Source organism: Ahaetulla prasina, chromosome 2 (assembly GCF_028640845.1).
Source record: "Ahaetulla prasina isolate Xishuangbanna chromosome 2, ASM2864084v1, whole genome shotgun sequence".
Taxonomy (NCBI): domain Eukaryota; kingdom Metazoa; phylum Chordata; class Lepidosauria; order Squamata; family Colubridae; genus Ahaetulla; species Ahaetulla prasina.
The window spans coordinates 167,978,448-167,994,941 of NC_080540.1; the positions used below are offsets into that span (position 1 = coordinate 167,978,448).

The window sequence follows — 16,494 nt, forward strand, 5'->3', positions numbered from 1 at the left end:
TTTTGGTTTTTTTAAAAAAAAAGGAAGGAAAAAGCAGTATTTTACTGCTAGGATATGTTTTCTCTTGACTTACAGATGCCGACAAACATAAACTGTGCTTAATGGATTGTCTTAAAATGCAGAACACTATTTTAAGGTCACAGATGACAGTTTAAGAATTTAAGCTCTTTTTCTCAGAGTTCTGCTTGTGAGACTCCATCAAGCACGAGTCACGAGAAGCTGTTTTTATGTACTGGCGTCGGCACATGAACTTTCTTTTCAGCATATGGTTCTCTTGAGTCTTAGCGCTACGCCTGTTGGCAGCTTCATTTCTCTGCTTTTTAACGTTCACGTTCGGAACGCATCAAAGTTCATTAATTCGAACCCTTTCGATCTGGTCCTGCAATGTCACATTTCCAGCCTTTGATAGATACCGCCTGCTTCTTGGGATGTTAGCCTGCAGTGAGCCTGGAAGGGATTCTCCTCTGAAGCAGCTCTGCCTAGATGTAGCTTTATAGCTCTCTCAGGACAGGCAGCAGCCTTCTTGGAAGCAGCCGTACTATTTCAGAGGGCAGGCGAGATACGTGGGTGGGGGGCAGTCTGTCAATGCTCTTTCAGTGCTTAGTGGCATGTGACATGTCCCATCAGTGACAGTAACGGGAAAGATTTGGCTGAGAACTCTGGGGACACTGGAATTGGCTATACTCTGAATTAAGGGCTCCTTTTGGACAGATATGACATTCAAAACAGTATTATTTTAATAAAAAAAAACCAAACAAGAACCTTCAGTCAACTAAGGTCTAATGCCAAGAGTCTTACTCACACTTCTTAGTTATTTTCATATGACAGATTTTGGAAGATTTGTCCAACATCTGACCCAGCCAATACAGATTCCTTCAGGGTCAACCTGTGTTAAAATTCTTGGTTTATTTTTGGTTTTTTCTCTATCTCTACCAGGTGTTCTTCACCCGCAATGGAAAGATTATTGGCAAGAAAGATGCAGTGGTGCCACCGGGGGGCTTTTATCCCACCATTGGGATGCTGAGCAGCGGGGAGAAGGTCAAGGTGGATCTGCATCCACTCAGCGGCTAAAGATCAAGGGCTGGAGAATACGCCTCTTCTGCCACTCCGCAGGCTGCCAGATTGCCCTGGCTGTTCTTCATTGCAACTTCGGCCATTGCCTCCTTCTTGACATGGGGCCATATAGAGAGATATTTGTCTATCTAATAACACCTGAGCCACTTTTCTTGTCTCTTTCCTGCCTGCTTGATTGCAACTGTTTTAATACTGGAAAAATCGTGAGGCTCTTTATTTCCAAGCGGGTCAGGGATTCGTTCCTGGAACAAAGTACTTATCTCTTTCGGCTCATAATGTTCCATTAATTACTGTTTCTGAGGGCAGGACAGCTCTTTGAGTTTACATGGTTGAAAAAGAGCCTGGAATATAGCCTAGCCTAATTCAGCTCTGGGGTATCCATGATCCTGTTGCTAAGGGGATTATTGAATTGCAGATGGAACAGGTCAGTTCCTCTTGCCTAGTGACATGAACTATTTGCATTATTATATCTAGTACGCTGGACACCTCATTCTTTAGTGTGAGCCAGTCTCAAAAGTCTTATCTAAGATATTTTTCTCTGGAGCCCATCAGTGCGAGAAAAACCCCTATGTTGTTTTTTTTAAAAAAATTATGGGCTCCTTATTTGAATCTAAGCTGGCATTTAGAAATTCCCAGGATCCAACTTTTTTTTTCCAAGGACTTTTGGGGAGAATGATGGAAAGCCAGGGAAGACTCTTTCTTGGACTGTACTTCCCAACTTATGTTTGATAAGCCAAGATCCAGCACTTTTTTTCAAATCATAGTTTACAGATGAAGTCTAATGATGAATTCTCTGCTGTCCTACTCAGCTAATCTCGGGGATGTTGGGGTGGGTGGGAGGCCATTGGCAAAATTTGGAGGCAGATATTTTCTGCCCCCTCCCTCTTATCCTGAGCTTCTGAGAGCTCCCTAATATTCCTTCTATATGTTGTTATGATCTGGGTGCAATGCTGCTGTATATCTCTATTGATGGAGAAGAGGGTGGAATGTGAAATCTGTACTGTAACTTGATTGTAAAGTGTTCATCCTTCACCCTTCATTCTTCTCTGCTGAAGTTAAAAGAGGACCGGTCCTTAGGTATGTAGGCCGGCCCTTCTTTTCAGGCCCCTCCCTTGTTCTCTACATTGTATTTGCTCTGTCATAGCCATACCCCATTGCAGAAATAACAGAGGCTACGGGAAGGGGGACAACCCGTCTGGATGCTATGTGTGTAGATGTGGTCGAACGACCGATAGGAGAAGCCAAAGAGTAGCAGCTGCTTTGAGCCACGGGAGAAAGGGTCCTACTTTCTCTTAACTTCTCTGCCTCTGTATTTTCATGGGCAATTTTGCTGCTAAAATGATGATCTGAGAATTGGGGGTTGAAGAAGGGACGGTCCTAAGGAAAAACAAAAAATTGGGTTGGCTCCCTCTGGTGGTGTGAATGACCTGCCTTTGTTGTCACAGCCCCGCTTTGTATGTTGGGAGAGCAGGAGCAACAGTTTGATCTCTTCCTTCCGTGCTCATGTTTTGCCAACAATCCTCCCTGCCACTTGCGATTATGAGAAGATTGTAATCCCTGCTTGCTGAAGATGGTGGTTTCCTCCCCATCTGCTGCTCAAAGCGATCCGGCATCTGGCTGCAGAACACAAGGATACAGGCTTGCTGGTGTGCACGGGGGCATCACAAGCTTGTAAATGTGCTGCTGTTGACTTAAATTGCTGCACCGAGCCTTGGAGAGTACAGATGTTGCTCTCTTTCGCTCTGTCCTGTTGTGTATTTTAGCGTTTCTCAACCTAGGGAACTTTTGAGACATGGGGACTTCAACTCCCAGAACTCTTGAGCCAGCATGGGGAGTTCTGGGAATTGAAGTCCACCCATCTGAAAGCTCCCAAGGTTGAGAAACACCCCGGTGAAGTTTGTTCTTCTACACTGCAGGCCTGCCTTGAACAGACTTCTCTTCCCTTCAGCTCTGGGTGCTTCTGCTGCACTTTTTGTAGCCAGAATCTTTATACACTTAATAAAGTTGGCATTTCCACCTGGAATGGCTACTAGTTTCATTAATAGCGTTTTACTGCTTTCTGTTTCTCATCAGTGTTTCTTTGAGGTGTATTTTGTAATTTAAAAGAATTTTCTAGCTAGGTAATTTTTAAACATTAAACTAGCCTCCAAAAAAAACAACAACCCTAAAAATGAAATTGTTTTGAGTACTTTATCCTACAATGAAATATGTACTGTATGTATTTTCCTCCTTTATTATTTTTATAAATATCTCAAGGCGGCAACATATCCAACACAGTTTCCTCCTACTTTCCCCACAACATCCCTGTGAAGTGAGTTGGGCTGAGAGAGACTGACTGGCCCAAGGTCACCCAGCCAGTGACCTTAACCACTAGGAAGACGATGGGGGAAAATACTTCTCTATCATTGCCATTTTATTTATTTATTTATTTATTTATTTATTTATTTATTTTATTTTATTTTATTTTATTTTATTTTATTTTATTTTATTTTATTTATTTACATTTATATCCCGCCCTTCTCCGAAGACTCAGGGCGGCTTACAGTGTGTAAGGCAATAGTCTCATTCTATTTGTATATTTACAAAGTCAACTTATTGCCCCCCCCAACAATCTGGGTCCTTTTATTTTAATAAAGTAGTTAATCATAGTGACTGGAAACCTTTTTAAAAAACCCAATGCTATGCTCCCACAAAACTGCTTTAAAGGAGTATTTTAGTATTAGAGAGGGATAGTGCCATAACACTATGACCTGATTAAAAATCAAGGTTCGGCAAGATAATTCAAACAGCAGGGATTGGAAGGTCACAATAATGCCACAATGATAAGATAAAATGATACAATAGCTTTTAAGCAGCATTAGCCTTTCTGATGCAGATGTTGCAGGAAAATGTATTTTAAGATTCCGTTCTATCTGAATGCATCCATATATGTGGTTTATAAATAAACTCATTATGAAATCAATAGCAGTAGCATGTAAATATGTTCTTTTAAAATGGAACCTTTTGGAGGAAGCTTTTTTTAATAAAAAATTATAGCTGAAAATATGCTCCACAAAACTGAAAAACGGGAAGTAGCATTGAGGGTTTCTATCACTGGGGGGAATATTTTTCTTTCCTTTCAAAAAAAAATGTAAACAACTGAAGCAACACTAGAAACACCACCCATCAATCACACGAATATATAGCTCAGAGTTGCTGGAGTGTACGGTGGGCGGCATATAAATTTAATAAATAAAAGTGATGCCACAATAATGTCTCCTCTAAAATAAGCAAGGAAAGCATTTCCTCAATGAAATCCTTTGACAGGTCATGTGTGTCAAACTATTCCATGGAGGGTTGTGTTTGACTTTGGGGGAGGGTGGGGCAGGATGGATGTGGTCAGTTTGATGTCACTCATGTCAGGGGCACTTGTGGCCAAGTGCTAAGGCAGGACTTCACTCAGACCCTCATTATAACCTCCCTCCCTCTTCATTCTTCTTCCTCGCTTTCCTTATTTTTCTCTTCCTTGCTATCTTCCTTTTTCTTTCACTTTCTTCTTTCCTGCCCCTTCTTGCATGTTCAAATGCAAAAGGGGAAGCATTTCTCCTTTTGTTTTGCTTTTAATTTGCTTTGCTAGCCCTCTGCCAGCGATAATGGGGCGGCCCCCCCCCACAGGCCCCATTTTCGGCCATGATGGTCTCCTGCAGCCTCTACCAGCTATAATGGAGCTTGGGGGCCACACACATCCCCCCCACGGACCCCATTTTTGTTGGCAGAGGCACAGCGGGCTACTCCTTTGCTGTTTCCAGGGCGGCCCTGTCGGCCAGATCTAAGCACCCTGTGGGCCGGATCCAACCCGCAGGCCTTGAATTTGACACCTCTGGCTTAAATGACTAGAATTTAGATTAAAAATTCCTTCAGGAATTCTACCTAGCGAAACTTAATACTCAGTAGTAGTCTCTTCATTTCCTACCCCAATACACAAGGACACATTTCCAAAAAGCAATACAAGGCACTCCAATTTCTTTTCCTGGTATGTTAATTTTGAATAAACAGGAAACGGGTTGTCATTTGTACAGAAGATAAAAATACAGATATAAAAAATAATAGTGCTGCAGCTTTCTCTCCCCTGCCCGCCCTCCCCCTTCACAAATATATATATATATATATATGTACACATACATATATATTATCAAGACATCTCTTGCTAACATTCAGATATAAATTCTTTAGTAGACAAAATAAAACTCTGTACTAAACCCAACCCTCCCCTTCCCGCCACTTTCCAAGATCGGAAGGCACATTTGTAGAGCAGCAGCACTCTCCTCACTAGCTCACATGATAATGTCCTCTACTGTCAATGACCCATCTTGAAGATGCTGGTGGGGGGAATCTCTTGCGTGAATCTCACCAGAGGTGCTCCACCAAGAACAGGGACTCCACCAAGCACAACTGCTATTTGCTTTCATGGTACTTAAGCTGGCATGTCTTAATGGGAGGCTGGTTCAACCGATTGCACCTAAGCACATGAGGAATTAATATACTATGCTTATTAAGAATACAATTCTGAATTGGATTTTTTTTAAAAAAAGCAAACTTCTAGTCTGGTGGGGAAGGAAAATACACACAGGCTGGTCTTCTGGAATGAAAAACTCAAAAACCAGAAATAATTAAAACGGGACTTCTGTTGCATCAAGGTTTTTTAAGCCCTTCGCCGCCTCCTGTGCCTTAATCCTGCGACTGCTCATATATTCTGCTGTATGCTATCCAGCTGGAGAGAGAAACTCTTTAAATAGTTGTATAGGAAAGTGCCTCCTGAGTGTCTGAAGAGTGTCATTAAAATGGGTTTGGGAGCTAACAAACTGCTAAAATGAACGTTGATCACCTGCCCAGTTTCTAAACTTAGGCAGAGGTCTGCATCAGGCATGTCAGAAGCAAAAAATGGTGTTCAGTAACCAGACAATTGATCTTTTGAGAAATGAGCTGCATGTGATATATGTCCTCCCCAACCAATTATTTGGATTTTAGCTCCTTGCTTAAAGCTAAGAGTCAAAATCAGCGAGATGTCCAGATGATTTTCCTTGAAATCCAGATCACTTTCACTGTGGAGAACCAACATATCCTTCTTGGACCTATTACGTTCTAGAGTCCTACTGCTTTCCACTTTGAATTGAAATGGGAGCAATGTACCTTGCTCATCCCAATATCTTTTTAACCCTACGGAGCATCCTCTAGTCTTAGCAGTATCTGCAAGGTCTTTGGGAACTGAGAATCCACACTCTGCCCAACACTGACCCTTCATCACATACAATTGCCTAATGCTGCACATGTTTCTCCATTATAGAACTCGATGGCCAAGGTATTTATGGCCTATTGTCAGTTGGAATATTTTACATCAACAACTTAAGCATTATGCGTCTGTTCCAGCTTCTCATCACAAGACGGTGGAATGTATGTACCTCTCACGCAGTTGGCAGTATTTTCATATACAGAGCTTAAAAGCGTTTTCTTGCTTTAATCGGTTTGCCATTTCGATGTAGAGCCTACACTGGCCAAAACGTTTGCATGCATTACAAATAAAATAAGATGCAATCCTTAATGAGATTTTTTTTGGGGGGGGACGAAGACTCTTGGACTACTTGTGAGTTTTGTGTCCCTCTACTTGGTCACCATTTCCATGATATTGACGAATTCATGATGTATCCGTTCGTTTTTCCTTCTGTTCTCAGTTTCAATTCAGAATGAAAATCAAGCACTGGAGCGAGTTCAAGAGTTGTTGAACTACAGTAGCAGCTTGCACTAATTGTATCCCAGATCAGACGTTCACACAGAGCAGCACTGAACAGCAGCAGCACAATTGGTTACCCAAACATGTTGTAACTTGAAAGGGGAAGGTGAAAATCAAAGTAGCTTAACTCCAGGCTTCAGAGACAACAGCACTGGATTATAGGAGTTTTCAGACCCAGTAAATCAGTAAGGCCAACAATCAGTTAGGAAACTGGAGGGAAGCTTTCTATTTTTTTCAAAAAAGACCATGCATTGAAGAATCCCCCCCAAAAACTACAGCTAGAACCTGAGTTTGTATAATTCAAAGAATAATTCATTGCTTTATACAAAGCTGGGCACCACTTTGTCTAATGAAAGAAAACAATTTAGGATTTGATAACACCTTACAAATAAAGACTGTCATGCCTAATCTGCTTGTTGGAGTGAGATACAAGATTGGTCCTCCAGTGCCCTGTTTCTCCATTACAAAGTGGCGTGCTTGTCCAGAGCAATGCTGTTTGTAGAAGGAAAGGCCGCTTGAATATTTTTTTCTCAGGTGGTTAGGGTTAGGGTTATGTTTTCCGCCAGAAGTCTGGTGGTTCTTAAATGTGCCTCAAAGTAAATTTAGTGTGATCTTTGGCCTGGCTAGAGAAATCTCTCTCTTCTTCATCTGTACAAAAAATGCTTCCTCACCCTGGATGCTTTAGAATGCATTTAGCTATAGTCAGATCACAAAATCTTGGCTTATGGAAGAAGTAGCACACTTCCGTTAAGTTGTGCAGTCTTCGTCAAAGCTTTTATTCCTGGGTGTTTTCTGTGGTAGTGAGAAATGTTAAAACGTCACACTTGATCTATTGGGATCAAGTGGGCCCTTTCCCCATTATACCTGGCCAGTGGGTTGTGGAAATAATACAGTGGATTAAAATGGAGATGGTAGAAGACTACTTTGAGTAACGCTGTAGAGCTAGCCGTCCTGTTCCTATGTTGCAGAGATGCCACAAAACATCACAGGCATCCAGACGGGCAGTTAAGGTGGGGAGGAAGGAAGAATGCCATCTGAGAGGCCTGGAATAATTCCCAAGCTGCCTTCATCTCCGGTGCGTGCCCAGCATAACTTTGGTGATGAAATTGACAATGGCCGATGCTGGCTGCTCAGGATCTAACTCAGCAAAAAGATGGCAGACATTCTCACATGGGTTGCCTTGTTTCTTGGCCACAAAGCCGAAGATCCTACAAAAGACAGATGGTACATGTCAATAGTGGTTATGGTTTCTGCTCTCCTTCTGTTTCTCCTCTTCTGCTCGTCTTATGCTGATCAAGGATCAGGCCATAATAGGAACAGCAGACTTATATACCGCTTCATAATGCTTTACAGCCCTCTAAGTGGTTTACAGAGTCAGCGTATTGGCCCTAACAATCTGGGTCCTCATTTTACCAACCTCGGAAGGATGGAAGGCTGAGTCAACCTTAAGCAGGTCAGGATCAAACTGCCAAACTGGTGGCAGCTGGCAGTCAGCAGAATTAGCCTGCAGTACTGCATTCTAATTCTGTTTCTCCGTGGTTTACAGCAGGGGAGGAGGGAAGGTATCGGACTGGCATCAGTAGCATTATAATAGTAATACCAGCTCTGGTGTTACCATTCTGATTATCACAGTTTCAAAGGGGATGGACTTTATAGCACAATATTGTACACAGCTTTCAACATTTTGACAAAAACAGTGAATTCCAGTGGATTTTGCTGCTTATAGAAGTGTTTCTCTGTTCCCATGGGATTGTCTTAGTTCTATTCACCCGATGTAATAAGCCATAGTTTTAACTCGAGAGGAAGATGGGAAACATGAAACACCACAAAGAAGGAACATTTTATCATGTGGTGGTTATGGGGGAAAAAACAACCTCAAAAATATTGGAAAGGATCAAAATATTGGAAAGGATCAAAATATTCAGAAAAATCCTAAAGTTAAAACTTGACAAATGTATTTGTTAAGTGTAATACCAGGAAATATGGGAGAGATCGCAATTTATGAACAGCTGCAAGAACAAATTAGGCACACTGGGGAAAAAAGAAAAAAAATAGATACTTGGAAAATGGTTTCTAGGAAAAAGTTGACATCAATCAAAGCAATAGACAGGATTTAAATAGATACTAACAATAATCATCAGTATTTGTGTGAAGTATAAACATCTGCATTTTGGTCAACAGTCGAGAAAGCAAACTGAATGTTGTCACCGTACAAAAATAGAACCTAAATGTTGGTAATACCATAGAAGGGTCTCACAAATGGGGATCTTTCAAACTAAAATCTGATCCAAGCGAAGTCTTCCACGTCTAAAAGGTCAATCTATTAAACTGTGTATCAACATGCTTAATGTTAAATTAATGCTTCGCTTGATCTTGTTATCATATGTTTTCATGACTTGTGGTCTTTCCATTACTTACTTGGATGTAGTGCCATCCGTGTTGGCCCACCTAGAATTAAACATAGAGTCAGGTTAAGAAAATACTCTTCTCCAATCAGTTCCCTTTAAAGCAGACTCACAAAACACGTCCTAGAAGCAGTGCTGCTTCTCTGAAAGATAGTGTACTTTGCATAAAAAGGAAGAAAATTGATACTCCTGTAATTAGAGCAACAGAAGTTAATCAGAAATGGGGATTTGTAGTGGGGATCCCAACATCCTTCAATTTCAGCCAATATTAGCTGAAAAGCTATGTGCTCTCCATTCCTGGTTTAAGTATCTCTCTTGAGTTAAATATTTTTCCTGGCTCAAATATCTCCACCTACTGATATTTCAAGGAATTGAGAATTTAATAGCTTCATATATACTTGTGAAGTACGGTATATATTTCATAATATTTAAAATACTTTAAAAATTTGACATGCAAGTTGTGCTTACAAAATTCTTCTTGCCATCAAGGTATAATATTACTCCAGAATTTGTAAATGTCACTGAAGCAGAGCAACTAAGTATTGTGTTTTTGGAACAGTCATCACAGCAAAGATAGGAAACAGGAGAAAAAAATCAAAGCAAGGTTCTTTTTACCAAATAATGCACAAATAATGCTCCCAGCCGAGCTGCCTGATCGTGAGAGCCTTTTTTTTAACTTTTAAAAGCATTTTTTTTTACAACCTATTTGGACGAATAGATTGTAAAAAAAATGCTTTCAAAAGTTAAAAAAAAGATCGTGCGCCACAGCTGATCACCCCCCCGTGTGCTGTTCTACTTACTTTTGGTGTGCACTGTGCGCACGCATCTTGCATTTGGTGCGTGGTGCGCATAGCGCATGCACACGTGTAGCACACATGGGCAGCCAGCGAACCAGTAGTAAACAGTTCAAATTTCACCACTGATCCTTACGCTATTAAATACTGCATGCCTTTCTTACAATGTGCACCTTATAATGATGGTCATAGTGCAAATAAGACAAGTTGGTTGTAGAAATGAAAACGATCAGACCAACTCATCGAACTTCTCCAAATGTCTCCAAAATGGAAACATGGACCCTATTCTGTAGCTGCTTATTAAAAACCCGTGGTTTGCAAACATTATCTTCTAAAGGCCAGGAGTAATTCACACAGGCAACTTCACAGTTACAGCTGAAGAAGCTACCACACACATCTTGGCCGCATAAACCAAGCACTGTTCACCATCACAGCATACATTGAATAGAAATATAGGATAGACAATATCAGGCCATTGCTCCAACAAATTCGTTATTGCCTGCTGTGACCGCTAGCAATTCTGCAAGGCATCTTCCTTGGGTTGCAGAAGATTAAGCCTGGCATCCAGGCTGACATGGAATTTCTATGCACAAAAGCAGGATACAAGCTACACAAGAACCAAGATTGTCGCTTACCTGCGGTCCTGAGGATCAGTGCTGCAGAAGGTAATGCTGTTGACTGGATAATGACGCCGGAAAAACAGCCTGTAAGAAGAAAGAAAGTTTCCTGAATACAAGGGAAGACCTACCCACAGCTTCATCCATAGGCTTATAGAAGCCAACAATGGGAAGAGGGAGAAGAAAGGGACAATTAAGGGGACTTTGGTGCTCTCTGAGCTTGGTTGTTTTCCTGAAGACGTTTCATTACCTTAACTAGGTAACATCATCAGTGCACTAGCATTGATGTTACCTAGAGTTAGGATAATGAGACATCTGCAAGGAAACAAGCAAGCTCAGAGAGCACCAAGGACTCCTCATTTCAACTCATGAGCTACAAATATTCTCCTTTATTGAGGCAATTAAGGAACAAGGCATGTGAGCAGGGAATATTTCACAAGAAGAGTCCTCCTCTGCTCACAATAAAATACCTTATGCCACCAGATTCCAAATGTTGGGCTTAGACAACTTAGAACTACGCCGCCTTCGGTATGACCTAAGCATAGTATATAAAATTAACTACCACAATGTCCTACCTGTCAATGACTACTTCAGCTTCAACCACAACAACACATGAGCAAATAATAGACACAAACTCAAGGTAAACTGCTCCAAACTTGACTCAGAAAATACGACTTCAGCAACAGAGTGGTCAATGCCTGGAATGCACTACCTGACACTGTGGTTTCTTCCTCAAACCCCCAAAACTTTAAGCTTAACCTGTCTACTGTTGACCTCACCCAGTGGTGGGATTCAAGTAATTTAACAACCGGTTCTCTGCACTGATGATTTCTTCCAACAACCAGTTTGCCAAACTGCTTAGAAAGTTAACAACCAGTTCTCCCGAAGTGGTGCAAACTCCCACCACTGACCTCACCCCATTCCTAAGAGTTCTGTAAGGGGCATGCATAAGTGCACCTGTGTGCCTACCGTCCCTGTCCTAATATTCCTTTTTTACTTACTCTTTTCATGTATCCCTTCATGTATTGACAAATAAATAAATAAAATAAAAATAAATGTATGTGAGAAGCACAGAGATGACCTCGTATACCGAATGCAGTGCTTGTTAGCAAAACATGGGCTCAACCCAAGAAAAGAAAGTGAGAGAAAGAACCATAAAATGATCCACTTTAATTAATTATTTCTCGTATAGGAGGAAGGGAATGGGAAATGTCGGGCTTTCAAGATTCCCTATCAAGAAAGGAGAGTTCTAGTATTCCTTGTCTCTGTTTCCTCTCCTGGCCTAACTTGAAGGGCTCATAATGAAAGACGAAAGAGCCTGCAGCTGCATAAAGGAAGGGTCCCATGGTGCTTGGGAGCAGAGGCAGGCAGACTTACTTCCTCTGGTTGTCTGTGAGTGTGATGCCTTGGGCCGACACCTTGAAATGAACGGTACTGGCTGAAGCACGGGGAGTCGAAGCCAGGATACTGGTGGTCGCCTTCGCCACAGCCTGTGGCCCTGTCAGGGACTCTGTTTCCACAGAGCTCAGGTAAAGCACGCTGCAGGCTGCAATTTGGGAACGGAGTGAGGAAAAGAACACCAGTTCAACAGAAGCAAGAATGTCTTCCAAAACCGGCACGTGATTTACATTCAGATACTTGAAAACCAGAATCCAGAACGATTACTGATCCACCCCACACACACACAAGGGATCTCCAGTTTGTCCAAGCACACGTGCCAGAGGTGGCATGCAGACCCTCTCTGTGGACATGCGGGCTGTCCAGTGGTGGGATTCAAAGTAATTTAACAACTGGTTCTCTGCCTTAATGATTTCTTCCAACAACCAGCTCACCAAACTGCTCAGAAAGTTAACAACTGGTTCTCCCAAAGTGGTGCGAACTGGCTGAATCCCACCACTGGGGCTGTCGCCAGCTGCTCTTCTGGTTTCCGGCGCTTACATGCACACCAGCCAGCTGATCTTCACGGGTGCCGGAGTGCCGGAAAATGACTGGAAAACGGCCCTGAAAATGCCTAAAAAACAGGCATGTGCACTGGCCAGCTTGTCTTCGGGTTTCTGGCACTCCAGCATGCGCACGCACGGACATGCATGCACATGTATGTGCATTCCGGTTTGGGCACTTGGTACCGAAAATGTTCGCCATCACTGTCCTATGCACTTCATTACTGGAAGTCCTCAACGTACAACAGTTCTCTTAGTGACCGTTTGAAGGGCCTCTGGTGGCTCAACAGACTAATGCAGTCTGTTATTAACACAGCTGCCTGCAATTACTGCAGGTTCAAGCCCCACCAGGCCCAAGGTTGACTCAGCCTTCCATCCTTTATAAGGTAGGTAAAACGAGGACCCAGATTGTTGGGGGCAATAAAAGTTGACTTTGTATATAATATACAAATGGATGAAGACTATTGCTAGCATAGTGTAAGCTGCCCTGAGTCTTCGGAGAAGGGCGGGATATAAATGCAAAAAAAAAAAGTTACAGCGACCCTGGAAAAAGCAACTTATGACCATTTTTCTCACTTACGACCATTGCAGTATCCTCATGGCCACATGATTTTACATTCAGATGCTTGACAACCGGTTCATATTTATGACGTGCAGTGTCCCGGTGTCATGGGATTATATTTTAAGACCTTCTGAGAAGCCAAGTCAATGGGGAAGCCAGATTCACTTAACAACCGTGTTACTAATTTAACAGCTGCAGTGATTCACTTCACCAACGTGGCAAGAAAACTCCTAAAACGGGGCATAACTCACTTAGCAAATTTCTCACTTAGCAACATAAATTCTGGGCTCGATTGTGGTCCTAAGTCAAGGACTACCTGTATATCCCCATGAGGTTTTTGAGTCTGACTAGTCACAGAATTATATGGATGAGACAGAAGGGCTCATCTTTCATTCGTAGCCCTATCTTCCCATCTTCCATGTGAGGAAAGCTCAGTCAGGAAGTAGCAGGGGTTCAAATCTGAGTAAGGGTACGGCTAGCTGATGAGAGCTAAATAGCTTGAAATAGATCTATACTAGTCTCCCTTTATTTCTCTGTTGGTAAAACGTCAATTTAACACAAAAATACTTTGTCGCAAAAGCGCCTGCCTGTGAAGGCTCCTGGACTGAGGCTGAGAGGCGAAAGCGGAAGCATTATGCTCCATCCCATAATTGGGTAGAACAGGTTGCCCTGATAAAAAACACTCAATCGGGAAAGGGCATAATCAATGGGCACTTTTTCTTTTTTATTGGAAGCATCCTGTGGGTTCTTAGGGGGTCCCTTATTTAATTTCTGAAGCTTAACTCTGAATCAGATGTTCATTTTTTTGGAGGGAGAGTCATCTAGGGAGGGGTGTGCCTAAAGGGAAAATGAGCACGCCTTCTCCCTCAGCCATTTCTTTCCACTAAACTGCATCCTACTCTGAGTTTATAGCTCTTACACAGAGCGCTAAGGGCTCCCCAATGCCCCCCATTGGCAATTGTGCTATTAGAGCCATAAGGCTTGCCATCTATCGATACTAAAGCGGCTCTGGCGGCTCTTCCCATTTCTCAGCTGGGATTACCCTGGTAGAGTTGAAGCAGATTCCCCGCCACCAGGAGACTAAATTTCGTTTAGTGCTGAGCGTTGCTCTTTGCCTGTCCCCTTGCAATTACTACAAGCAGGATAATAGGAAAATACATTTGCTCGATCCACTTACATTACAGAATGGGGCTTTTCTTGAATTTGGCATAGCCTTAATTAAGAACTTAAAATCCCAGAATTATGTTAGAAATCACATGAGGTAAATGAACACTACTGTCTGCCTACAACTTTTTCCCTAATTTGGTCTGAATAAATTGATTCCTGTTACGCTGTTCATATTTTTAACCCTGCTGTCTGTCTTGAGTGTTCACAAAGCTACTCACCCTTTGCTCCTCCCACTCCCCCCCCCTCAGCGCTTACCTGCTCCCTGCTTCAGCAGGTCAGCAGCAGTGCTCATATTGGTGGGAATGGCCAGCTCTGGTCTTTCCTCAGTGAGATCTGAAAAGCAGGAGTCAGATAATGTGGAGAAGTAATATGTAGCCTCTTGTTTTTCAGACTCGGCAACTGTAAGATATGTGGATTCCAACTCCTAGCATGCTGCCTGGGGGATTCTGGGAGTTGGAAGTCCACGTGTCTTAAAAGTTGCCACGTTTGAAAAACACTGATCTACCCAGTACTTTCCCATCTGTTGAGATCACCATTTGCCAGGCTAGGAATTGGACATGTTGCTGGGCAAAAGGCAGACTTGTTTGACTTCTTCTGGACGAGGTTTCCATGATAAAGGTTGCTCTGCTCAGAAGTAAGCAACCCGGAACTCCTCAGATTTTCTTAAAATGGCAAGCCCGTTTTCATTCACCGTGTAGGCTGGGACTAGCAACATTTGTCCTACAGCAGCATCCAGAGTGTTGCCCACATCAGCCTGTCGGCGTAGCCTCTAAGTCACTGAACAACATTACTATGGAGAGCAAGAAGTGAAAAAGCTATACTAGCTGGACAGTTGACCCTTGTGTCATGCCTCACTCATTCTCATTACAACAGAGAGTCCCCAATATTTTGGGGAGATAGGGACACATTAGGAATTACATGCAGTGAGTTATCCTGCCAGATAACTGTGGAGAAGATTGGCTTCGTACAAAATGGGTCATTATGGGGTTATAACCAATTTATGAAACATCAATTTCCTTGGAAGTTATTTGCCGTTTCACCCCAGGCATCCACACAGGACTCCTTACAACCCCTGTTTACATTTGTCCTTTTTCTATGTAAATAGGAACACTCGTAAACATTGCACAAGGCTGCAGCCATCCATCATTTTATTTTCTAAGAATATTTGTGGGGCCTATTAATTGCTCAGAGGCATTCTTGGAAATAAATATGTTGGCAGCTGGCATTTTCCTTTGCAACAGACTGGATCCCCATTTTTAAAATTAAAAGTCCCTTTGGTATAATGTACAGTACAAGGGAGATGGAGCGAAGAACCTGGAAGCATCAAAAAGGGAGGCTGCAGGCACATGTCCCAGCACTGGGCTGCAGATGTCCCAGTGCAATCTTGGGGACCACTGTGTTGGACCTTGAAGGGGGAGGCTGATCTCCGACACAGGCAATTTCCTCGTTTAGCATTTATCTCCACTAATTTCATCCACCTCCATCTTTTTCCAGTCTCTGGGTTCTGAGCGACTTCCCACTCGCCTACCTTTGCTTGGGATGCGGAGTTGGCAAGGCAACGAGAGAGGGGTGATGGAGTGCTGGGAGACCAATGCTGGCAGGCTGCCTGTAAAATGAACAACACCACCAAAATTGTGTCAAGTCAAGGGTTTGTCTCCCATTCTGTCTTCCTAACCATCCATTCCTCAACACAGCACCCTTTAACCCTGACTGGTGATAAACTGTCTGAGCCGTGGTGGCGCAGTGGCTAGAGTGCAGTACTGCAGGCTACTCCTGCTGACTGCCAGCTGACTGCAATTTGGCAGATCGAATCTCACCAGGCTCAAGGTTGATTTAGCCTTCCATCCTTCCGAGGTGGGTAAAATGAGGACCCAGATTGTTGGGGGCAATATGCTGACTCTGTAAACTGCTTACAGAGGGCTATCAAGCACTGTGAAGCGGTATATAAGTCTAAGTGCTATTGCTATTGCTAAGGATTCTAATTTATTAACGAGTTTCCCCAAAGTGTCACTTGTTTGCTCAGAAGGTGCTCCCATAGTGGGAGCTATGCTATTTTAATCATGAGCTATCCTTGATTATAATTGATGCCACTGGTGGGTGGCATTAAACCAAGAATGGGTGAAATAATCAATCATTTCTCTGACATCCCCTATTTCCCTCCCTTTCCA

The 16,494-nt window shown here is 42.7% G+C and overlaps 2 protein-coding genes across 13 annotated transcripts in view; one reads left to right on the top strand and one right to left on the bottom strand.

Annotated features, from left to right (window-relative positions):
- The window catches only part of SPRYD3 (SPRY domain containing 3), a 53,445-nt gene extending 50,348 nt beyond the window's left edge, over positions 1–3,097 (top strand). For all 5 annotated transcript variants that reach the window (XM_058167080.1, XM_058167079.1, XM_058167078.1 and 2 more), the window contains one exon: positions 937–3,097. In XM_058167080.1, the coding sequence (XP_058023063.1) occupies positions 937–1,071 (135 nt within the window). In that variant the 3' untranslated portion in view covers positions 1,072–3,097. The remainder of the gene's footprint in view (positions 1–936) is intronic.
- Positions 3,098–7,131: 4,034 nt separating this feature from the next.
- TNS2 (tensin 2) overlaps positions 7,132–16,494 on the bottom strand; it is a 166,208-nt gene continuing 156,845 nt past the window's right edge. For 7 of the 8 annotated variants that reach the window (XM_058167065.1, XM_058167070.1, XM_058167066.1 and 4 more), the window contains 6 exons: positions 15,855–15,932; positions 14,582–14,659; positions 12,035–12,203; positions 10,676–10,744; positions 9,260–9,289; positions 7,132–8,049 (listed from right to left, as the gene is read on the bottom strand). In XM_058167065.1, coding sequence (XP_058023048.1) covers positions 7,908–8,049; positions 9,260–9,289; positions 10,676–10,744; positions 12,035–12,203; positions 14,582–14,659; positions 15,855–15,932 — 566 coding nt within the window. In that variant the 3' untranslated portion in view covers positions 7,132–7,907. The remainder of the gene's footprint in view (positions 8,050–9,259; positions 9,290–10,675; positions 10,745–12,034; positions 12,204–14,581; positions 14,660–15,854; positions 15,933–16,494) is intronic. The other variant, XM_058167068.1, reaches the window with a different exon arrangement.